The sequence below is a fragment of the Nyctibius grandis genome, chromosome 5 (assembly GCF_013368605.1).
Source record: "Nyctibius grandis isolate bNycGra1 chromosome 5, bNycGra1.pri, whole genome shotgun sequence".
Taxonomy (NCBI): domain Eukaryota; kingdom Metazoa; phylum Chordata; class Aves; order Nyctibiiformes; family Nyctibiidae; genus Nyctibius; species Nyctibius grandis.
In genome coordinates, this window is record NC_090662.1 from 2416713 (window position 1) to 2441415 (window position 24703).

The 24703-nt window shown below is 39.9% G+C and overlaps 1 protein-coding gene across 1 annotated transcript in view; it reads right to left on the reverse strand.

The window, feature by feature from the left end:
* Positions 1 to 24703, reverse strand: part of LRGUK (leucine rich repeats and guanylate kinase domain containing) — a 59132-nt gene that overhangs the window by 25014 nt on the left and 9415 nt on the right. The window contains exons 7-13 of the mRNA XM_068402007.1: positions 22334 to 22477; positions 20025 to 20105; positions 18502 to 18588; positions 16030 to 16136; positions 11253 to 11372; positions 7207 to 7303; positions 5959 to 6072 (exon numbers count right to left, since the gene is read on the reverse strand). Coding sequence (XP_068258108.1) covers positions 5959 to 6072; positions 7207 to 7303; positions 11253 to 11372; positions 16030 to 16136; positions 18502 to 18588; positions 20025 to 20105; positions 22334 to 22477 — 750 coding nt within the window. The remainder of the gene's footprint in view (positions 1 to 5958; positions 6073 to 7206; positions 7304 to 11252; positions 11373 to 16029; positions 16137 to 18501; positions 18589 to 20024; positions 20106 to 22333; positions 22478 to 24703) is intronic.

The window sequence follows — 24703 nt, forward strand, 5'->3', positions numbered from 1 at the left end:
TGCAAAGACCTGTAATTATTTCAGCTAGATCTGAAAAAGGGGACCTGTCTGCATGCTAGGACTTAAAGACAAGGCCTTATTAAATGATGTAGGTAACGGTACCAATCCTGAATTTCCGATAGCTGTCCTTTGCACCATTTGAAGAATCTTTTCTCTCCCCCTCTCACTCTATCTACATATAAACCAGAACACTGTGACCATGTTGCCCTGCAATATGGTATTGCCATTGCCATAAAGTTTGTACTGTGTTTTCAAGACCTGAGGACTGAGGCTTGTCCTGCTCTCTCTGAACTTCTCTTGACTTGGCTGTAACTTTGTTTTACTTGGTTCAGCTGTGACAGCAGTTTCTCTTGTTGACCAGGTGTCTATATCAAATCGGTTTACTTTTGTTTATCTTTGTGTGGTACAACTATAGTTTTACATGGATAGCAGTAACAAGCAGTTGTTCCAGGTATAATGAGATCTTTATGACTCAACATAATAACATAGTGTAGATAAATACAGGCCTGGCATGATAGCAAAGTCCTTGAGAAGTGGAAACACAGGACATGATGTAGAGGACTACAGGCATGGGATGATAAGAGATGAAGGCACAGGCTTGACACTAGACACCTAACATCTATAAACATCTCAATAATGGTCACTTAAAAAACAGAATCACAGAATCACAGAATCAATGAGGCTGGAAGAGACCTCTGGGATCATCGAGTGAACCGTTGCCCTGACACCACCCTGTCCACTAGACCATGGCACTAAGTGCCATGTCCAGTCTTTTCTTAAACACATCCAGAGATGGTGACTCCACCACCTCCCTGGGCAGCCCATTCCAATGTCTAATAACCTTTTCTGAAAACGCAGGCCTGAAGCTCAACAAAGCTGGTTTTAGGGGCAACAAGAAGAAATAGTATCTATCACACATACAGGGCACCATACATAATGAATTCAGATGTAACCTGGAGCTGCAGACCAACAAAGAAAGAGCAAGCTGTAAACATGTGTTAGCAAAGAGATACAAATGACTCCAAGAGGATCCTGGGAGGAGAAAGAAGAAACTATCAACATGAATATCCTCCCAGCAAAGGGCTCAGATGTTGACAGCTTGATGTAACATCCCCCCCAACACCACCACCAAAGGGAAACCACTGACCTTAGTACCCAAAGGTACAAAGGGGTGAGCATAACACCAGCAAAACACAGAAACAAAGCAGCATGTCTTACAATTTTAATTGTAGTATTATTGGGAATTTTTCAGTATATAAGTACTCTAAATGTATTATTATTCTTCCTTTTTCTGTAATAATTAGACCTAGACTAATGATGATTCTTAAATTAGACAGCTAAAATTTCCATCATACTAACAATAAATCCTTGGCTTTACTTTTATATATATGATCATATAATAATAATGATCATTCTGGATGTTTAATGATCATTGTGAAAAAAAACCCAAAACAGGCCAACAACCATTGTAGCGTCTGATGATGAACAAATTATCCAAAGTTAAGTGAGACCATGCACATTATTGCACTGTAGTAAATGTAGGGAAGGTTACTTCATTTTCACTGAGGCATGATACACCTTTACTAAAGAGGGTAGGAACAGAGAGGGACTAATATGTCAAATCTGAGCACTGTTCCTTACTTCATCAGAACTGACCATCACATCCTTAAAGCTGGGGTTCTCCAGAATAATTCTAAAATATAGTCAAATACAAGCAAAATCATGCAAAAAACAATAATATGCTGAACACTTACTGGATTTTTTTTTCCTGGTTGCAGCGTTCGGAGTATGGAAAAGTACTTTGATCCATTCTAAAAATCACAGGGAGTCATTTTGGGGAAAATCCTATTCATTTTGGTAATAACTAAAGGGGAGAATCTGGGGCACATAAATCTTTGCATCGAGCTATGTGACCACCTACTTTCAGCTAGGCCTGTAATGATTCAGAGATTGGAAAACCAGCAGAAAGCAGACCCATATTCCAGCCTAGTGACATCCTCCTCATCTGAAGTTGCACCATGAATGAGTTCTCTTTCTGATCAAGAAATAACATAACAAATTATTCACATGCCCCAGAACTATGTAGGAATAGGAAAGCAGCCCATCAAGAGCCTGGGATGAGCGGTGAGGAGAAAAAAGTAAGAGATACAGAAAGCTTCTGGTGTGCCAAATAAATTTGTTGTACAGAGACAATAGGATGAGTGACTGTCTAATACGAAATAAAGAGAGTATAAGGAAAGTGACCTTAAAATAAAGAATGGGAGAATACACGTGTTGACAGTTTGAAACCAAAGAGATATTTGGAAAATAAAAAAAAGGAGTAAAATTTGAGTTTCCTGAACTTGCGTATGAGATCAAGAAAGACTGAAGGACTGCCTGAGTTGAAGACATCCATTCAACCTGAAGGGAGGTTGTAGTGAAGTGGGAGTCGGCCTCTTCTCCCAGCCAACTAGTGATAGGACAAGAGGACACAGCCTCAAGCTTCGCCAGGGGAGGTTCAGGTTGGACATTAGGAAGCATTTCTTCTCAGCAAGGGTCATTAGCCATTGGAAGGGGCTGCCCAGGGAGGTGGTGGAGTCACCATCTCTGGAGGTGTTTAAGAAAAGCCTGGACATGGCACTTAGTGCCATGATCTAGTTGACGTGGTGGTGTCAGGGCAATGGTTGGACTTGATGATCCCAGAGGGCTCTTCCAACCTCATTGATTCTCTGATTCTGTAATTCTGTGATTTAACATAGCTAAAGCACCTCAGGTTTTTTTCAGTTAACAGCATGGGGTTATAGAAGAGATGTGACTAGTATTATATCCTACTTCCTTTGACTACCCAGCCTGAATGACTGGATAACCAGCAAGTGCAATAAAGAGTGGTCTTTGGCAGGAGACAAGGTGTACTTATATTTCTGGAAGCATAATGAGACACATTAGCTGCTCAGCCACTACACCCTTGGTAGGAACGTGCAGCTCCTTCAATTGCTCTGCAAGTATTGGCAGCTACACAAGCAAAGGGAGAGCACTGCAAACGTGCTTACTCCAACATGTAATTGTGAGTCAGAATCGCAGCAGCTTCACTAACTGGAAGTGTAGACTCAGCAAGATATAACTTCTAAAATTTGTGTCAGTCTCCCTTTATCAGTGAAAGATATACTCTAGATTAAAGGGAATGAACAGCTCTAAATTTTTAGTCTCAGCCCACAGACCATAATTAAAATTTCTTTTAATAGTGCTAAATCACTTTTGTTATGAGCCTCGCAGAAGATAATGGACTTCAATAACTTCTATTCAGATACATAACTCACCATTATTGTTTCTCATCTGCTAGCAGAGTCCACAGTGATACAAGACTACGCATAATTACTACGTGATCTTGAAACTTCAGTGACAAAGGAGTTTCTTAGCTGTCTGTCCATGCCAGTAGCTTCGGTAATACCCAGTAAAAGTTATGGTCACTGCCTGTGTCGCTGGGTTAACCTCCTTATGAATAAACATGATGTGCCATTAAGTTCTTTCTCCTAAATTATTTGATAACACATCTACTTTGTGAAGAATTGACAGCTTTAAAAGGCACCTCATTCCATCATATTTAATCTTCTATTTTTCTTCCTTTGTAAATTTAGGGTCTGTCTGGCAAGACAACAAACACACTCAATGCCTGTTGCAATCATGGAGACTGAGGGTGATTCACAGTTCTCACAAGACTGAGGAAAAAGAGGAAATCGAACTACACAGAGATTAAGTTATTAATTTGCTGTTTAATATCAGTCAAGCAACAGGCACTTAAGAGCAGGATTGCAGCATTGAATTGTTGACTCTTTTAAGCAAGGAGCTACTTATTTTTTAGTATTGACATACTGCTATTCTGTTATTTGTACATTTATTTGCAAGCCAGTAAATGTGTACAGTTTCTTTGGGCCAAAGGGGACTAAAACACCTCATTTCAGTTAAGAACACTAAGGTTCTTAACTGAAAACTAGTTTTTTCAATCATCAGTTTCACAAACAAAATAATCATCCTAAAATTAATTAAAATTAGTATCAATTTTTGCTCAAGTCTCCCTAGTAATTCCCCTAATTCTGGATGCACAACTTAGGATCCCATGTTAGCACTGCAGTCTCCTACATTTCTTTTTTATCATCTCTATTATTTTTTTTCCCCATCCATCATGGAGTGTAGTAGTGTCTGTTAAATTGTAGTAATCCCCCAGAGGCAGAGCTGAGCCCTACAAACACAGTGAAACCCAGCAACCATCTGGGAACTCCGTAGAGTCTCTCATTTTGGAAGCTCCTATACATGGAGCTTATTTTGTAGAAAGAATTTGGAAGGAAATGCAGCATGCCTTTCCTTTTTGTCACCTCAAACCCTAGCTAGTAAATCTTGATCTAAGATAATGAAAAGTATATAATTAGAACATTAGCTAAAAAGTTATTCCTTTGGGATTCCAATAGAGAGGTTTTGACACTTTGTGACCTGGTTTCTTAACGCAGCAAGGCTTCTGAGATCCTGCCATCTGTGCATGTGCACCTGACAAATCTCAGAGAGGGTGAAGTAATCTCTCAGAGATTGCATCTTTTAATAGTTCTGCCCTAAATATTGCCTCAGGCCTGCATGCATCCTCCATCGCCTCATCTGCAAAGGAGAAGCATGGCATTCTTTTAGGGGTGATCAGTAGGTGTGCAGCTCTAAGACTAGTCCTACTACACGCTGTAGATGGGTGGAAAGCACATGGTTGAAAAGCTGAGGATACTGTAACATAAAGTACTGGTGATGTGGTGGGGAGATGAGGCTGCTGAAGATTATAAAAATAGGCCAGGAAATTTTAAGAAGCCAGCAGAAGGATCCATCTGACTAAACGTGGGTGTCTATAAAGGGCGTGGTGTGGTTTACACATAGACAATGGAAAGCTACTTGATACCAGCAGTGGAGTTAAAAATGCAGCTCATCTGCCCAAACAACTGAAACTCCAGTGACCGTAATGCGACCCACACAACTAGTTCAAATGCATCACCAGCAGCTGTAGGCTGGGCAGAAGGCCATAGGATGTCTCCTGTGTCACTAAGTGGCTATGTCTAGGCAGCTGAAACAAACCTTAGTCAAACTGCATGAATTCTTCCCCAGGACAGTTCTCACAGAACGCCTCATTTGAAAATGGTGTCCTGGTTTGGCCTAAAACAGCACCAATTTTCCTTTCAGTGATTTTTACTTTCAGCTCAGTCTCTTCTAAGTAACTGCACTTTCTGAAACTAACTGCATGTTGTGCAGACAGCGTCTGCTTCCAGGACTGATAACACTCGAAGTTTGTAGTTATCACTGAGGCACCGGTAGGGATGTTATGCAGAAAGGCTCTTGCTGTACTTATTCTTAGAGAAACCAAGGTCACTGCTAAATTCCTCACTGCTTACGAGTGAAGAGCCGCAGGGGGGTCGCACCTGCAGGGAGGAGCGGACAGGGCAGGTGACCCAAAATTGACCAACGAAGGTATTCCATCCCATACACGTCATTCTCAGTATAAAGCGGGGGGATCACGAGGGTCTTGGGTCTTCTTCTCCCTTCTTGCCCCTTTTTCTGGTATGGCTGGTGTCCAAGGAGGACTCTGTCCGTTTTCCTGCTGCCCCCGACCCCGATTCGTGCATCCCTGAATCCAGTTCCCATCCATCGCTGGGCCCAGTCTGGGCCTTCCCGCAGCCTGCCCTGCAGTGCCGGTGGCGACGTGACCGACATCGGGGGAGCTCGATCTTGGTTTTGTATATATTTGTATATATTTAATTATTTTCATTACTATTATTATACTCTTTTTCATTATTATAGTTCATTAAAACTGTTTTAACTTTCCAACTCGTAAGTCTCTCTCCCTTTTCCCTTCCCCTTCTGGAGGGGAGGGTTAACAGAGAGCGTCTGCCACCGGTTTAATAGCCAGCCCAGTCTTAAACCATGACAAACGGTTAGGCAATAAGTAATCCTTACCTCTATTTCTAAGTGAACACAGGTTGCAAGACCCTCTCTGGCAATTGATTCTATAGTGTCTCTTCCAAGTCCGTAGTAATAGCCACTGTATTTATAGGTTGCTATAAACTTCCCCTGAAATTCAAAACAGCAAGTATAATGACAAAGGAGATATTTTAAGGGAAACAACTTCCTTAAAGCAGCATAATCACTCTGGACTTCCTTGCTTTCTCTCTCTACAAAGTTTCTCCCTGCCTAAACCATCAATGATAATGAGGCCAATGGGAGCACAAAATTTGCAGAGAAGAGCACATAGTCAGTCCTGCAGGGTACAGGCTTGTACGTTGTTCATGGATAATAAAACACTAGTGTCTTGAAAACAAGCTGCTGACAGGTTACAGCTTTCATTAGTTATTCATTCACACTGTAAAGAGAGCAAGATCTAAAGCAAGGGGCATCCTTCTTCTGACGTTACACCAAACCATATGGCCATGCCATATAAAATAGAAGATGCTAAAGAAGAGAGAGGACAGAAAGAAATCTGCCAGGAGAATGTATAACTGGCCAAGCAATTTCAAAGTTAAAACCTGACAACTGAAACTTTGGTTCCCAGGAGTCTGTCTAGAGAGATGGAAGCAGATTATATTAAAATTAAACTACTTGATTACTGAGAGTTATTGCTAAGGACCAGATCAGTTGCTTAAGACTGTGTCGGCTCCCCCCATTTGTATATGTACAAATAATGAGCTCTGTTGTGGCTTTTCAAGCCGAAGTTTTATTGCAGGCAGCAAAAGGCATCAGAAACAGTAGCTGGAGGCACACTGCCTTCAGAGAGAAACACAACGCCTTTAGGGTGAATTTGCTAAACTTTAAAGACTGCATTCCCTGCGGGGTTGCTTGAAGGTTTTGACTAAAGGGGAAAAAACAAAAGAAAAAAAAAAAGATGGCAGCTATCTCAAGAGTTTTTCTTTCCTGCACATACACTAGATATTTGCACATGGAAGTAAGTTTATTCCTACATTATAGTAGTGTTTAAAGATTCCTACTGACCATTATGCCCATTTCAGGCTTTCTGTATGTTCATACAGAAGAAAAGACAGCATAAATATACAACAAATTTGTGGTATCTGTCTATGAACTTAAGCCACATAACTGCGAGTGAATAAACAAACTTAATATAAAAAAAAAAATAAATCAGACCTGGACAGAAAAGTTGAGTTCACTCTGGGTGTAGGAATATACCTACTAGGATACTAGTCAGGTACTTACTGTGTTCACCATTTTGTCAAATGCTTCTTGAGAAACAAAATAGTAATCAAGTCTGTTTTCTTCACCGAAGTAAGCTGCTCTGGTAGTGTGACAGGGACTGGAAGATATATGGGATAATAAAGAAATAACCTCTTTTCAATCATAGAAGCAGCTATGGAATAGGAACAGAGGCGGGGGAAAGGGAGAATACTACAAATCATTTTATTTTTAAGAAGAGAAGAAATAAAGAGGTGCAAATCATACCACTAATGCCGCATTTCTGAAAGATTAACCCATAAATACAAAACAAAAGTTTAAATGTAACATTACATTTTGGCTATAAATCCCCCCTCAACCCAGGATAGCCTGAACTGAAGCTGTCACAGCACCCAGTAATAGAGAAATGATGAAACAATTTTTTTTCCAGTTATGTCAGGTTGTGGATGATATAAAGTGCAATCCTAAATATGGAAAAGGAGACTTGGAGTTAGGCTGAACTGTGAGGTTAAGGAAGAGATATAAAGACCAATCTTTAAATAGACCCCTAATAGTAAGGGGAGAAACAATCCTGAAACTAGGGAGATAAGTGGGATACAAGGCAGGAAAAGTAATTGCCTGCCACCACATAAGGACAACAGGATAAACTTCAGATACGTGAGCTTTACTACCAGGCTGAAACACTAAAAAAAAAACCCCAAACAAAACCAAAAAACCCAGCTAAGTCAATGCATGTGGCGATTTTAGACTGAAGTATGCAGTGGCTCATGTTCTATCTTAGGTTTTGTTGTTAATTTTTACATTGTAGGATAACAGGAACAAAGTGTAATGTGGAGCTTTGGCATTCACACCGACAGCTTTTTAACTCTTTGGCTTCTGCTGAATTAGTGTAGCCAGCCGGTCTAGGGAAGTGATCGTCCCTCTGTACTCGGCACTGGTGAGGCCGCACCTTGAATCCTGTGTCCAGTTCTGGGCCCCGCACTGCAAGAAAGATGTTGAGGTGTTGGAGCAAGTCCAGAGGAGGGCGACCAAGCTGGTGAACGGTCTGGAGGGTCTGACCTCCGAGGAATGGCTGAGGGAGCTGGGGGTGTTTAGCCTGGAGAAGAGGAGGCTCAGAGGTGACCTTAGTGCAGTCTACAACTACCTGAAGGGAGGTTGTAGTGAAGTGGGAGTCGGTGTCTTCTCCCAGGCAACCAGTGACAGGACAAGAGGACACAGCCTCAAGCTTGGCCAGGGGAGGGTCAGGTTGAACATTAGGAAGCATTTCTTCTCAGCAAGGGTCATTAGCCATTGGAAGGGGCTGCCCAGGGAGGTGGTGGAGTCACCATCTCTGGATGTGTTTAAGAAAAGCCTGGCCATGGCACTTAGTGCCATGATCTAGTTGACAGGGTGGTGTCAGGGCAACGGTTGGACTCGATGATCCCTGAGGTCTCTTCCAACCTGATTGATTCTGTGATTCTGTGAATTGTCCTAGAAAATATGGCAAAAAACATACCAGCTACTAATACACTACCTACCAGGTCATTTCTTTTCATTCGTAGCTGAGTTATAAACCATGAAGAAATTTATTCTATAATGCAGAGCTTGACAGATCTTAACTACCATGGCATTAGAGGGTGCCCCTATTTTTATCAGCAAGCTGTGGCAAATGAGAACAGTGTGCTACACATGGACTCTATAACATTTCTCTCCAAAGGCTTGATTTTCTTTAAGATATTATGAACGCATCCAGCTTTAAAGGTCATTCCTGTGCACTAGCCAGATGGTTTGAGGGTCCAATTTCATTTTATTTTTTGAAACACTTTTAAACATTACAACCCTTTTTAATTGCAAGGCCATGTTTACATTCAAACTGCCGGGGTATCTTGCATGAAATACATTTTTAATGAGTGGAATGTTTGAAATTTAAAAGTGTAAGCCATAAAATTGCTTAAATCTCCACTGAATAATTAAAATACAACTTTGCTTTATGGTTGCAATTTTCTGCTCTGTTAAGATTCTGTCTCTATCCTTTTTTTTTCCCCTCATGCATAAAACTTCTAGGAAATAAAATACACAGTATAAAAAACAATGCTCTTAAAAAAACACACAGTGCTTGGAAAATTTCAGTTGGCATTCCATTAGTTTGTAATTTCCAATCTAGTCTTTCAAAACATAGTAGCTGCTTAAAAGAAAGGCAAAAAGTCATTTTTCCAGCCACATAACCTTCACAGATCTTTTCATAGAATCATAGAGTGGTTTGGGTTGGAAGGGACCTTAAAGATCATCTAGTTCCAACCCCCCTGCCACAGTTAAAATGTCCTTTCAACTTGCCAGTTTCATGACCTAATCCAGCAAGTGGCTATAATCTGAGTACAGAGTAGACAGAAATACATATAGGCTCCTTCACCATGGTGTATCACGTTAGAGAAGAAGACTACTACTACTAGACATCACATCAACAGGCAGAGCATCGTCCTGTGGTGCTAAGAACTCTGCAGAATCATTCTCACATACGCATGTGCCCATGGTCCCTTTGTTACAACTCATCACTTCAGTACCTGAGAGTGCACAAATATAGACCGAGGTCCTACCGTGGCAAACACTATACATATGAAACTATGGCCAAAGTCTGGATAAATATGAATAGATAAATTTGTGTAATAAAAAAATGAGAAAACATAGAATCATAGAATGGTTTGGGTTGGAAGGGACCTTAAAGATCATCTAGTTCCAACCCCCTGCCACAGGCAGGGACACCTTCCACCAGACCAGGTTGCTCCAAGCCCCATCCAACCTGGCCTTGAACACTGTCAGGGAGGGGGCAGCCACAGCTTCTCTGGGCAACCTGGGCCAGGGTCTCACCATCCTCATAGTCAAGAATTTCTTCCTAATACCTAATCTAAATCTCCCCTCTTTCAGTTTAAAACCATCCCCCCTCATCCTATCACTCCATGCCCTTGTCAAAGTCCCTCTTCAGCTTTCCTGTAGCCCCTTCAGGTACTGGAAGGCTGCTAAAAGGTCTCTCCGGAGCCTTCTCTTCTCCAGGCTCAACAAGCCCAACTCCCTCAGCCTGTCTTCACAGGAGAGGTGCTCCAGCCCTCTGATCATCTTTGTGGGCCTCCTCTGGACTCACTCCAACAGCTCTGTGTCCTTCTTCTGTTGGGGGCCCCAGAGCTGGGTGCAATACTGCAGGTGGGGTCTCATGAGAGCAGAGCAGAGGGGGAGGATCACCTCCCTCGACCTGTTGGCCACTAGCAGGTTGAGGAGAGGAGAGACAACACAACAGGGACACAGACCAGTGCCAAATAATGTGTGCTATAGGAAAGTTAGGTACTGTGAAGAATGGAATGGGTGGACAAGAGGAACAGCTTGCACCACCTAATTTTAGGCAACAGATAGCGGTGATCTAACTTAGCCAGACTTCCTATCTACTGTGCACAGAAAATAGGTAGATACCACAGGGAAGTGATTCACAAAGGCTGAATCTCCCTTGGAAAGAGAGAGTTTCTCTCCACTAAATATACAGGGAGCCCAAGGCAGTAAGGATCATAATTCAGCCTTTCAGATAGGGAGAATTAGTCCTCCCAGCAGGTGGTGAAGTCTGAAAGGTGCCATTTGCTTTGATAACACTACTCACAGGATAATAAACTGGTCCAGCAATTGCACTTGCTTCCTATCCTAGCTTTTGGATGCAGTCTGCACATGCATGCTAATGTGTTTATATGCAGGTACATTACAAAAATTAGGAGAAATGCATACATATCCAAACAGATGCTTAGGTTGAGGGGCATTAGTGAGCACAGATAGAACAGATCAATAAAAGGAGCACTAAATGACACATTTTTGTTTGTTTGTTTGCTGTTCACCTTTGAAAAGAACATGATAATTTAAATAGCTTTTCTTTTAAGGAAGTATTTGATGACTTCAGGCAATCAAGCCCTGGGAAGAGATAAAATGCATAGCAATGAACATTTATTGCTTGTCTTTAACTTTTAACTTCTTTAAAAAAAAGAGAAAAGAAAACCAAAGCAGCAGCAATTCTAGCCTTGATCACTTGGTGGTGTTTTAAACTTATGGAGCAAACTTACCCATATCTGAAGAAATTGTTGAACTGTCTGCAGATCTTATGAGTAAGCTCTCTCTTACCACAGGCTAGAGGGCCAACTAACACCAGGATGGGGTAGGGAGCATCAAGACTGGGTAAAGTGCTACAAGAAAGGAAAACAAGGAGCCGTTATATTACCTACAAATGAAGTCTTCAGCAACTTTGTATAAAGCTTCTGCAGAGACTTTATCATCACTTCTACTAATCTCATCTGTCTATCACATTATTCACATTGTCCACAGTGTAGACAAAGATCAGGAGAAGCGTGTGCTCAGTTTGATATGCTCTAAACATAAAAATAGCACAAAATACTGCATTAAAGACCCCGGGTCTCTTTTGCAAAAGGAATAATGTTACGTCTACTATCATCTTTTCGGATTTATAGCCTTTCTAAACCTCCCTGTGCAGTTATGGCACTGCTGGGATTTGTTTAAGAGTTTTCCAAGGCTATCGTAGAGATGGTAATATTTTAATGATCAGGATAATAAGCCTTAGCATGAACTTGGACTCAACCCTACAAACCTTTACGTACTCCTGCATCTTGCTGACTTCCATGGCCTTGCCAGGTGAAGGTGGAAATTTGTAAAAACTCTTCAGTTCGATACGATGAGAACCACTAAGATCTTTAAACTCTACTGAACACAAATAACACAACAATAAAAGAACCCAAAGCACTGCAGAAACCCAAAGCCCTCCATTTTCTCCATGCTGAGCAGATGTTTAGATCCTCAGATTTCCACTTCCAGCTGTAAATACTACAATGAGTAGCATTTCTGCACTTTTGAGTGCCCAGCAATTTATTTAGACAGCTAAAAATGGAATGCAACTTTGGACCCTCATATTTAAATCTCAGCTAGACTTTAAGATTATGCCACTTAATATGTCAGAAATAGTTGAAACAATTTCAAACCCACTTATTTTTAACTAATAAGTAGCTTTAACTAAATTTAAATTTTAAAGTGGAAGAAAAACACCAATCTGTGTTAAGCTTCCATTTAATGTGATTTAAAACAGGTGAACACAAATTCCTGAAAACAGTATATTTCTTTTACCTTTTCTCTTATAAGTAACTAACTCTATAAGAAGTAATGATAATCATCCAACACAAGCATGGGGGAAAAATATTTCAAAGTAATGGCTTTACTCCTATTTTAGGTTCAGCAAACCAGCTCTATTTTCTACCAGATTATATGTATATAATGGGTCTTGATGCTTCACAAGCAGTAAGATAATAATGCAATTCAGTCTCCTAATTTTCCTGTGGAGTACTGTTCTCACAGAAGAAATAACAGATACACCTAATGAATTAAGAGACTGGCTCGAGCCTGTACATATGTGCTGTTGCTAAACTGTGAAATGAGCCCAGATCCTGGTTCAGTGTTCCATCCACTAGACTATTTTAAAGCGAGACAGTAGCAAAACCCCTGGGAGATTTAAGGATTTTTTACTTAGTGTGCTGATTGGTGCCATTTACAAAAAATTAGACAACATTAGCACAATAAGCTTATTAGCATAATACATTAAAAATACTGGAGAAGGTAAAAATACATTTTTAAAATGCTTATTTGAATCTCTTAGGTTGTGACATTCTGTTCAATTCAAGAAATATCTTCCTCCTCTCGTGATTATTTGAGCTGTTCAGACTGTCTTTCCCTTTTCTTTAGGGAAGTGATCGTCCCTCTGTATTCGGCACTGGTGAGGCTGCACCTTGAATCCTGTGTCCAGTTCTGGGCCCCGCACTTCAAGAAAGATGTTGAGGTGTTGGAGCAAGTCCAGAGGAGGGCGACCAAGCTGGGGAAGGGTCTGGAGGGTCTGACCTATGAGGAATGGCTGAGGGAGCTGGGGTTGTTTAGCCTGGAGAAGAGGAGGCTCCGAGGTGACCTTAGTGCAGTCTACAACTACCTGAAGGGAGGTTGTAGTGAAGTGGGAGTCGGCCTCTTCTCCCAGGCAGCCAGCGATAGGACAAGAGGACACAGCCTCAAGCTTCGCCAGGGGAGGTTCAGGTTGGACATTAGGAAGCATTTCTTCTCAGCAAGGGTCATTAGCCATTGGAAGGGGCTGCCCAGGGAGGTGGTGGAGTCACCATCTCTGGATGTGTTTAAGGAAAGCCTGGACGTGGCACTTAGTGCCATGGTCTAGTTGCCATGGTGATGTCAGGGCAATGGTTGGACTCGATGATCCCAGAGGTCTCTTCCAACCTGATTGATCCAACCTGTCCAGATCCCTCTGTAGGGCCTTCCTACCCTCCAGCAGATCAACACTCCCACACAGCTTGGTGTCATCTGCAAATTTACTGAGGGTGCATTCAGACAGGACTACTGTGATCATCCAAGTCAGACTCTCCTCATCACACTGGCAACAGGATTTCCCTGAGTTAGTTCTTGTTTCAAGCCTGATACCTGGCGTTCCGTTAGAGCATATTTTAATTAAAAACATTCTAGTTGTGAAGAATTCTTGGTACCCTTGGTAAATTGTTCCAGTGGTTAATTACCTTCATTGTTAAAAATAATCATGCTCTACTTCTTCTCTGAATGAATTTATCCTCAATAGCCAGATACCAAGTCTCATCAGGTACTTGCCCAAGAGGCTGAAGAGCCCTCTCTTACTATGTTTCTGCTCCCCATGTAGCAGGTATAACTATGATCAAACTACCTTTTTAAATGTCACAAGCATTTTTGGTAGGGGAAATATACACATAATGTTGTTCAGTGGTGTGTAACCATGTAATTAAAGACAGAATCACAAGGCACACAGAGAGAGGGAATGACATAAGAAACTCGATGCTAATGTTTTCTGACTGCAGAGTATGCAACAATGTAACTTTTTGCTTTGTTTTCAGGTTTTATTTTTGAGATATTACTAAGAATTAATTATAATTGCACCTAAAAAGATAGATGCAAATGAACTATATCAATCTGGTTCCAGTAAGCATTTTATAGTGTAGAAGACTGTAACGCATCATCATTAGGAAGATGTCATTAATGACTGTGTTGTGTGCTTTCCAGCTGAGCACGGGCAAACATTCAAAGCATCGTTAACAATTTTGGTCCGTACCATAAATGCTGGTCTGTGTGTTTATATGTTTGTGTATACAATACCTCTGACAGAAGACAGAATTGTTTCTTTCCAGCAATGAAGATACATATATGTAATCCAATAAACAAATATTTAAATAAAGCCCATGTCTGCACTGGAAGAAATCCATGCCTCTAGGTAAAACTATTGTGCTTTTTTTTTTTTTTTAAAGAAATCTCCAACCCTGCAAAACAATAAACAAATCTTCAGGGTGGGTTTTTTTTTTAATTGGCTGTTATGAATTCTCAGAGCTATCATCACCACTGGGACGGCTCCTGTCTTTTGTTGACAAATCCCAGAAAACGTAAGACTCGCAATAAAGATATTCTAAAAATATAGATTTCTGAGTTACTAAATCACGGATCTTAAATCAGGTTAATCAGCTATGAATTAAGATGTTCAAAATGGTGCTAAGACAGGGTGTGGGGCTCAAAAGTTGATCTCAGTGCTAGCCGGCTAAACATGAGCCAGCAGTGTGCCCAGGTGGCCAAGAAGGCCAATGGCATCCTGGCCTCTCTTAGGACTAGTGTAGCCAGCCGGTCTGGGGAAGTGATCGTCCCTCTGTACTCGGCACTGGTGAGGCCGCACCTTGAATCCTGTGTCCAGTTCTGGGCCCCGCACTTCAAGGAAGATGTTGAGGTGTTGGAGCGAGTCCAGAGGAGGGCGACCAAGCTGGGGAAGGGTCTGGAGGGTCTGACCTACGAGGAACGGCTGAGGGAGCTGGGGTTGTTTAGCCTGGAGAAGAGGAGGCTCAGAGGGCCTCAGAAAGGGTCATTAGCCATTGGAAGGGGCTGCCCAGGGAGGTGGTGGAGTCACCATCTCTGGAGGTGTTTAAGAAAAGACTGGACATGGCACTTAGTGCCATGGTCTAGTTGCCATGGTGGTGTCAGGGCAATGGTTGGACTCGATGATTCCTGAGGTCTCTTCCAACCTGATTGATTCTGTGATATTTCATAGTGTCTTCCATTGGAGTATGTCAAAGCATTTTCTAAGCATTCATCAAGCAAATATCATAACACATCTGCAGAGCAGCCAAGTATGGCCATTTCCATTTTCTAGATGAGAAATGAGACAGAGGAGTCACCTGGCGTGGCAATGGCAACAAAAGAGCATTGATTTGCCTCTCCCTTCTGTGCTTTAAGTGGCAGCCAGCATCACCTCCTCCCAAAGACAGAAGTAGCTATACTTCCCTAAGTACAAACTTGAAAAGTTCACCTTATGAATATAAAATGTGCCCCAAAGCCACAAAATAAAGTCATATTGTTCACAACAGGACACCCATAGTGTGAAGAGAAGGAGTAAGCAGAATAGGAAGATACGTTTTACAGCTCTCTTCTGCCTCTAGTGATTTTTAAATTGCTTTTGGGTTTGGATAGAAATTTCGCATCTTTCATTTCTGGTGCAAATGGCCATCTGTCTCAACAGATTGTTTAAAAGAAATGGAACTGTGGACAATCTGTCTCAGACTTTAGAGGTGAAGGACTAACTTCATTTCGTAATCAATTTCAAACAAATAAGATTTGCCTAATTTCCAGACTGCTAATAGAATGCTATAGCACTCCTCTTCACTAGATTAATTTAGAGGTGGGAGAGGGACAGAAAAATGCCCCTCTAAATGTGACAATATATTCTGCTTTACTTGAGTGCCACCCTCAGGAGCAGATGTGAAGTGGAGGTAAGCTTACCTGTCAAGGATTCTCTGGGGCTGCCGCACGCTATACATAACGTGAGTCATATGATCTTTAGCTGCAACAACTTCTGGAGGAGGATCATATTTATTCACAGCAGCAACCTGTTTCCACAGTTGAGGGGCAAAAGAAAGGAGTGATGTAATTGTTTCCAGCTGCAATACGCTTCGCAGATCACTATGAATAATAATGGCTTCATATTTATGAGGGTCAGTCTTCGTATTTGGGTTGTCTGTGAGCACTCCACTACATAAATCTTTTCAGGGGATTTAGCCCAATTTGATAGATGGATGGAAGGCAGCCAGACGTAGGTCACTATCTTTAATATATTCAACATTTTACTGGAAAGAAAACAGGATGCCACATAAGACGCAAAGTAATTTTGCTTAGGTTTTAATTATCTATTAATTTGCATCCTCTCAGTGCTGGTGGAAGATGCCAAACTAAAATCTTTAGGGACTGAAGCCGTTCATTTATTCATTAGAAGAAGAACAGGATGGGCATTAACAAAGTAAGCAAATTGCAGTTTTCTCCTGACAATGCATTTCTGTCTTTCCTGGGAGGAGAAGCACTCAAACTCCAAGGATCACAGAATCACAGAATCAACCAGGTTGGAAGAGACCTCTGGGATCATCAAGTCCAACCGTTGCCCTGACACCACCATGTCAACTAGACCATGGCACTAAGTGCCATGTCCAGGCTTTTCTTAAACACCTCCAGAGATGGTGACTCCACCACCTCCCTGGGCAGCCCATTCCAATGTATAATAACCCTTTCTGAAAAGAAATTCTTCCTAATGTCCAACCTGAACCTCCCCCGGGGAAGCTTGAGGCTATGTCCTCTTGTCCTATCGCTAGTTGCCTGGGAGAAGAGGCCGACTCCCACTTCACTACAACCTCCCTTCAGGTAGTTGTAGACTGCAATAAGGTCACCTCTGATTCCCTCCATCCATTCCATTGAAAGCTCTATTGAGGGTACTGACCGCTAATGAGTCGTGTATTTTTTGGTATTATTAATGCTACCCACTCACAAACAGGTTAAGAACTACTGAGTCATTTCATGTAAACCATCAAATATCAACTAGTTGACACCGCTGCAAAATACTGCCGTAAGCTCCAGTGACAGCCATGCCTATATAGGCAAGTAGTATGGTGCAAGCAAAACATTCAGTACTCAGGCCCCAATGTCCACGTTGTTTTGAGGCAAACTTATGTCATTCTAGCTTTAGTTTGGGCCTTTGGTCTGAATTAGTGGCTAGGAGCACATTAGATGCATGCTGGGGCACATCATTTGGTTAAGGTTAGTCCAAAAGAAGTCTAGTTCATATGTTGCGAGGCTATTCTGCAATGAGAATCGTGCATGGCAAGTTGGGCAGCTGGGAGTTTCACTTCAAAACTACACTTCTGATCTAAACTATAACATTTCTGTATATCCATTTTGTGTGTTGGTGAGACAGAAGAGCTGCTGCCTCCAAATTCAGTTTGACAAGAGAATTTATGAGGCTAGAGTAGATGTCCTAAAATAACCTGAGGAAAGGATTTTCTGAAATAACTTTATTCATCCAAAAGTTAAGTGCTATTCTAAACCAGTCAGCCACGCTGACTTTTACAGTCCCTAAATAAGGAAAAAATTCTTTAATATATTCAAAATTTTGTTGGAAGGAAAACAAATTGCCACATAAGACAAAGAGTTAGATCAACATCTTGGGCAGGGGTGGTAAATTACACTCTGGTATCATCCCTTCACTGTCTTTATGATAGAGCGAGCCTGGCATTAAACAAGAACCCTAATATTTATGTGGCTAAAGTTAGGAGTGATGAATTTCTTGTAAAGATCATTTTTAAAGGATAATTCCCTGAAATCCAACCCCAGTTGGCAGCTGTTAATCCTAACAGTTCTAGCATGGCTTGGGCCCAAATACTACATGCAGTAACCAAATCACAGTAGAAGTGGCACAAGAGGGAAAGGTTTCTATTACAGTAGAGAGTTACAGTAAGCAGTCTGAGCAGGTTTTTTTTTGGGAGAAGATTTTACAGTGAAAGCTGTATGGAGTAGAATGGGAAACAATAATCATTATAACTTTCAGCGTTCACTTTGCTGTGCATGACACTAAAAAAAACCCAAGAACTGTATTTTAGAAGTAGCACAGTGGCTACCACTTTAGAGAACTTCATGAATATAGTTGCCTGTTCAGATTTGCTAGCTGAGTAACAATGGCTGCTAAGTAAATTTCTTCACTAAGCAAAGCTTTTAGGTAAGCTTTGCATTTTTACACACCGCAACTGCTCCAGAAATTCTGTAGATATGTATCTGGATTTAAAAGCAGAAGTCTCTGAATTTGTAGCCTATCTTGGAGGCTGAAGCATGGGAGATTTGTCACACTCAAATGACTATAAAGCTACATTTGCATGCACAGTTTTTTATATTCTTTATTGAGAAAAATTCCAGAATGATATGATGTTTACATACCTTTTCTTCCACTGAAATCTTCTTGAGATCCAGTTCTGTCAGTCGGTGCAACATGAAAATCACCAAGAGCCAATAATCTGTTTGCTCCTGAAGGACACAGAATCACAGAATCAATCAGGTTTATGACAAAGTTTCCACTTTGACATAAAGTACTTAACTTCATCAATCTAATATTTATTTTCAATCGGTTAAAATTAAATTGGCCTTAATACATTTCAACATAAAAAGGTTTTTACCCTGAAGGATGTCAATAGACTGTACAAATTGACCCCCCACAACAAGCTTAGCTTCTACAACAAAAGCTAAGAGTTGTTCAGAAGTCTGCACTACGTTGTTCAGAAGGTCAAGATGGAATTTAAAAATCACCACCATACCCACTAGAACACCAAGAAAGACTTTTGGAGAACCAAAAGCATTATCTATACTGGGATTACATAATAAACTATGGTTAATACTCCTAACCTTAGTAGTACTGTAAGAACTTTAAAAGAGAATTTGCATTATTAATTCATCATCATATATGCTTTTAAGTCTGAGACAATAAAAATAATAATTAAAAAATCAAATTAAGAACCTTACACTGACAAGTTCATGAAGCTTCTTAGTTCTAAAACCAGTAAGGTCCTGTTAAAACAACTGAAATTCAGACAGCTGTCTTAAGTCGATTGTTGCATGTAGAAGTTATTAAAACAGTAATTGAAAGGAATAGGATCAGACTTTGCTCAGGGGAAGGACATCTAAACAAAAAAAGGCTTTCACATTACAGACCGTGAGGGGCAGCCCATTTTGGGTATTTTTTCATGCTAATTTCATGGTGTGCCAAAAAAAGCCAATACAAAACTGGCAATTACAGAAAAGAGAAGTTAAACCCTTAACATTTTTCTTCTCACTGACATTGGAAATCACTGTAAAATTCAAACATAATTTAGAAATCACAAAAGTCAGGACAGAATCATCTCTCAGGACAAATTACAAATGCAGAGTCAAAGTCAGAATTTCTGATATTTTGCAAGTGTCGTTGTTGATAAAGCAGATGTTTAATTCATTAATTGAGGACTATTATGGGAGCCATAAATGAGAAGTGAGTAAATCCTAAAGAGGAAAAGAAGATACAGATTCAAGAAACACATGATTTTAAAAGGGGTACTATTAAGTTCCTTTGAGCTTTTCCCAGGAACAACCTTCAAAGCAAAGAAAAAGGGGATCTTTTCCCACACAAAAATCATGGCGTACTGTAAGTACAAACACATAAATGGATTCACAAATGGAATTAATAAAATTCATGGATTTACTCTGTGGATATTAAACATCATGATTCATATGCAGCTTTGGTTCAGACAAAGTTCCCAGGCAAAGGTGAGTAACGATGCCAGGGAAACCATCACTCATCACTTCTTGTACTTGTTCCCTGAAATGACCTGGTCACTCTCAGAGTTAGAAACTGAGCCTAAATGGATTCTAGTGTGATCCAAAACAGCAGTTCTAGGTTTTTATTTTTGGCTTTCTCTTCAGTTCTTTCTTACCTGTACAGGATTTTTGGAAAGATTTAAAACTCTGAGGAGAGGCAGATCTACAAGATATTCAAGTTCACACAGCTCAGCAATCTAATTAGTGATAGAAACAGAGCATAAATCAGCAGCAACAGAATCCATGATAACTATGGGGGAAAAAAAAGTATTTTAATCCTTGCTCTTAGAATCTGGACATAAAAAAAAATGATTATACTCACAAAATGGGTATACATGTTAACTGCATTCAATAAGGCACTTAGTCTCAAAAGGCAGACAACTTGGATGTTAGCTGGAGCAGCAGTATAACGCAGACAGCAATTTCAAACCACCTGCATTTTCCCAGTTCTTTCAAATGTCAAGCCCTAACACATTTAGCTTTTATGTGGCTGATGTGCTTAAGTGAGGCAATTCTGCAGTTATATTTGCGCTTCAGTTGACGAGCAAAAAAAAAAAATTCCTTCTAAAAAGAATTTGTTTTCACTAGAGCTCAAGTTCATCCTACCTAACTTGCAGCACTTGACTGAAAAAGCATCAGCATAGCTGTCCTTGGCTGTCTGTGCCCAGAGGGTGATGCATTCCACTTAAGGTCTCATCTATCCACAAAGGCAACCTGGACTGGCTGCACTCAGGCATATCAGATAAGCATTAGAAGTTACGTGGGATTAATCAAAGTTTGTGTACCCAAAGCAAAGTCACACTAGAGGCACACTAGACCCTGAGTGAACAGTTGTAAGGCGCTCAATTAAAACCAAATGGGTCAAACAGGATTCACATCGCTTTATTTTAGCCATCTGTTAAGTGAACCCAAGTCAGTCGCTTACCCTCACTTTACCATCAGTGGAGAGAGGCAGTTCCAGAGGTCATCTGATCCACGGTAGGCTGGGATGAATTGCCTTGTGAAGATACCTGTTTTTCCTCCACTGCTGAAGGACTGAACCTAGAAGACTTCAGATTCTATCCCTAACTTATACACAGCTTATGTAAAGTGTCTAAAAACATAAGCCTCAACCACAGGCTAACCAATATTCATTTTGAGATAACAAGCGCCCACCGTGGAACAGTTTTGACGAAGTTAAATGTCATTTGGGTGGATTTCCTAAATAAATCATAGAATGCTAACCATCAACATTTGAAAATCATTGAACACGTATATAAGAAACATGGTTTGCAGATAAATCTATCGTGCCCATTTTTGAAAAATCAAGCGTTTAAGATCATTCTAGGTGGTAGCCAGCTCAGATCTTTCTGTGTTAATTGATTAAAATTCTCTTTAAATTATTCTTCAGAAGGAAATGTTCAAAAAATGGTGACTCATTAAGCAGTTTCAATAACATCATTAAAACAGGCAAATTTTGATGAGGTAAAATTAATAGCTTTTGCGTGCCATAAAGAACAGTGGAGACTATATGAGGCAATGGAAGTGGTGTTATTAATGCTAATAGCAACCACACTATTAGTTAGTTTCCTGTCTTGTGCAATTGATGTACCTTTAAATGTCAACCTGAACACAGTGTGAAAAAAAGAATTCAATAGTTTCTTGAAACAAATCCTGTAAATGTATCTTGCAAGTGGGGAAAAGTGACAGAAAATGTTCAATTCCTGGCTTATATTGTTATTTCTCATCTTCTTAGGTTTTTTTTCACATGCAGATCTGTCTTTGATGTCAAAATGATTCATGAATTGACAGTCTTTTAAGTTAAGGACCCTGGAAGCTCAATATCAAAAGTATTATGTATATATGGCTTGAGTTTCAAAATTCAAATACACATGAGTCGGATTGTATCATTGTACTTCCAGTGAAAATTCTGCTGCATAACAAAAGCCACTTTATAATAGAGTACATGCAGTTCTGCCTTACAGGAAGGTTCCAGCTGAGAGCTCAGAAGAATCTGTGGTCATAAAATTGGACTGAGAGATATTAGCAAACCCTCCTGAGGCCTGGCAGTAGAAAAGCTGTGATGTCAGTAAAGATCCTCAAGAATAATCAAGCTGAAAAAGCTGCATACTCATCCCTATCTTATCCACTCAAGGGAGCACTGTTAGTTCTTTATGTACGTGAGCACTAAATACTACTGAAGTGATACCTACATAAAGATAAACCCATCTAGAGATACTAAATAAGGCCTGAGGAGTACACTATCAATCCACATGTGAAACAGCACTGAAGTGAAATAACAAAGGAAAAAATGTCATCTATTCTAATATTCATTTCTTGCAGTGTTGTAAGATTTTTTGATTAAGTCTTAAAGGGATTGAATTTTAGAAAAAAAAAATAACTATGCTTTCCTAGAAAAAGCTGAAATCAGTATGAAGTATGCTACCTGGTTATCCTCTAGGTTGATCGTCTCTAGTAGATCATGTTCCTCCAAGCCTTCTAGACTAGTTATTTTATTGCTAGATAGGTCCAGCTTCTGTAGAGTTTTCAAGGTATCCAACCCAGTTATCTTCTCAATCTGGTTAGAGCTCTAAGAAGAAACAAAAGCATACAAAGTGTTGATAAAGTTGTACAGATGGAAAAAACCACTCCTGAGGAAGAACAGAGTTCACATTATTATTGAGAATCCTATTACAAATAGGCCTTTTACGCATTAGCCTCATCTTCATCTTGAGATGACATATTACAGCTTTCCACACTGCTCAAGGAAAAAAGAATCAACTATGTTCTAACTTCTCTTCAACTCACCTTGAACAGCAGCAAGAGACAACAGCAATAAAACGAGCTCTAGCATTCTTTTAAAGCTGATGCTGGTTAAAGGATACTCTTGTCACTATCCAACTCAAAGTTTAGAAAAAATGCACATAAAATTATAGAATATATATACATAAATACATAGAATTACCCTCTGTAATCATGGCTATATTTACACTTATGATTACAGAATAAATAATGAAAATATTAAGGTAGAACAATACAGTACTCTCTTCTTTGAACTACAGGCAGTCTGTAAAAATATCTCTAGGATACACAAGTTTATCTTAATGCATACTAAGTGAAGGCAGACTTCATTTACTGTCAGTGACAGCATGCACAGAAATGTTAAAAAAACTCAAAGAAACTCACCTTACTGTAAGCTCCTCTGGACTCTAACACAAGAAATGACCCAAGATTTTGAGAACTCACAACCAACTATCATTGTTTTACATTCCTTCCAAACAGGGTACAAGAGAGAAGACCTACATTTATCACTGGAGGTCATTTATCACACCAGATGGCTTCATTTCTCAGGGCCTCACAAATCCTATACTCGTTTCTGCTATGAACTCCAAATCAGTAGAACATGCTAGGCTCTGTACTCATCTTTGTCCCAGTGGCCACATGTATCCAGATGGCCTCTCAACATGATTCTTTCTGTATAACCTTGCAAGTGATATTTTTCTATCAGCATCACCTTGTGCTGAAAGCTTAGAAGCCTCATATTCTATTAATAAATATTTAGGAACTATTGAAATAAATAAGCCAGCTGACTTTAATGTTAATCCAGTTGTCTGTCCTTGACATTTTTCCTGACTTTTAAATGTTTAATTAGGTTATTAATAGCATGGAGGCTCTCTCTTCTCTTCCTGTTCTTCGTTAGACCTCTGTTTAATAGGATGCAGCTTAGAGCTTGTTGCAAAATGCTGTGCAAGAGGTGCACATAAAATTCCGCAAAAGGGATTTGTGTAGAGATCCTTTTTGCAAAGCATAAAATTCCTAAGAGTCCAGTTCAGTGGAGCTGCACTTCTTATTTTTTTTTCAAACATAAGCAGAATAAAGGCTAGGTAGTATTTACAGTTGTTGAAGCCTTTCTTCCAAACTTCAGACCTTACTACTCTTTCAACCTGAAAAGCTCAAGGGATAACGGAGAAGAAAACTGAATCAATGCAAAGAGAGGGGATGACTGCTCCCATGAAAAAAGAGCTGCGTTTTATTCTAATTAGTAATAGAAAATGCTACGCTACAATCTGTCTATTTACAGAATTTCCACATGACTATCTACTTTGCTAATTAAAAAAGACAAGCAGTTGTATAAATAATCATATCAGCATGTAAGAACCACAACTGAAGAACATGTTCATATTAATAAGGCTTAGCCGTTAACCCAACCTCCAAAACATTTTACAGAGCAGATAACCATTACTAATAGAATTACTATTAGGCCTTTTAATAGATGAGGAAATCAGTGCACACAACAGTTGAGCAACTTACTGTAGTTCTCCCCGAAGAAAGCATTTAGAGAAAAGATCTTCCTGTCAGCTCAGACTGCCACACTCCTATTGTTCATATCAGAACTTTTAGACATGATTTTGCCAATCTGACTTAATCTTATCCACTAAAAATGAGACAAAATTCAGTTTTATTGCTACTAAGGGCATAACTGGAAGCTACTGAAGGCATTATATATCTGAAATATATTAAAAATACGTTACTGAACATTATTTGAATATATTATTCAAAACATACTACTGCCCACTTTTACATGTGAATACCTTTCCTGAATATCGAAGCAGTAATAAGTACAAGGGCCAATCAGGCCTTGATGGGTACAGACCTTAGTTACTCTTTTCTATATCAATTACTAAAGAACAGAAGAAAAATCTTTAAAATTTTAGAAAGACTGGAAAAGAATATTTCTATTCTTGATAAGGGATTCATTCGCTTTACCTAAAATATTTATGTAGGTTCTTAAAACTAATGTAGCAAATATGAGCCT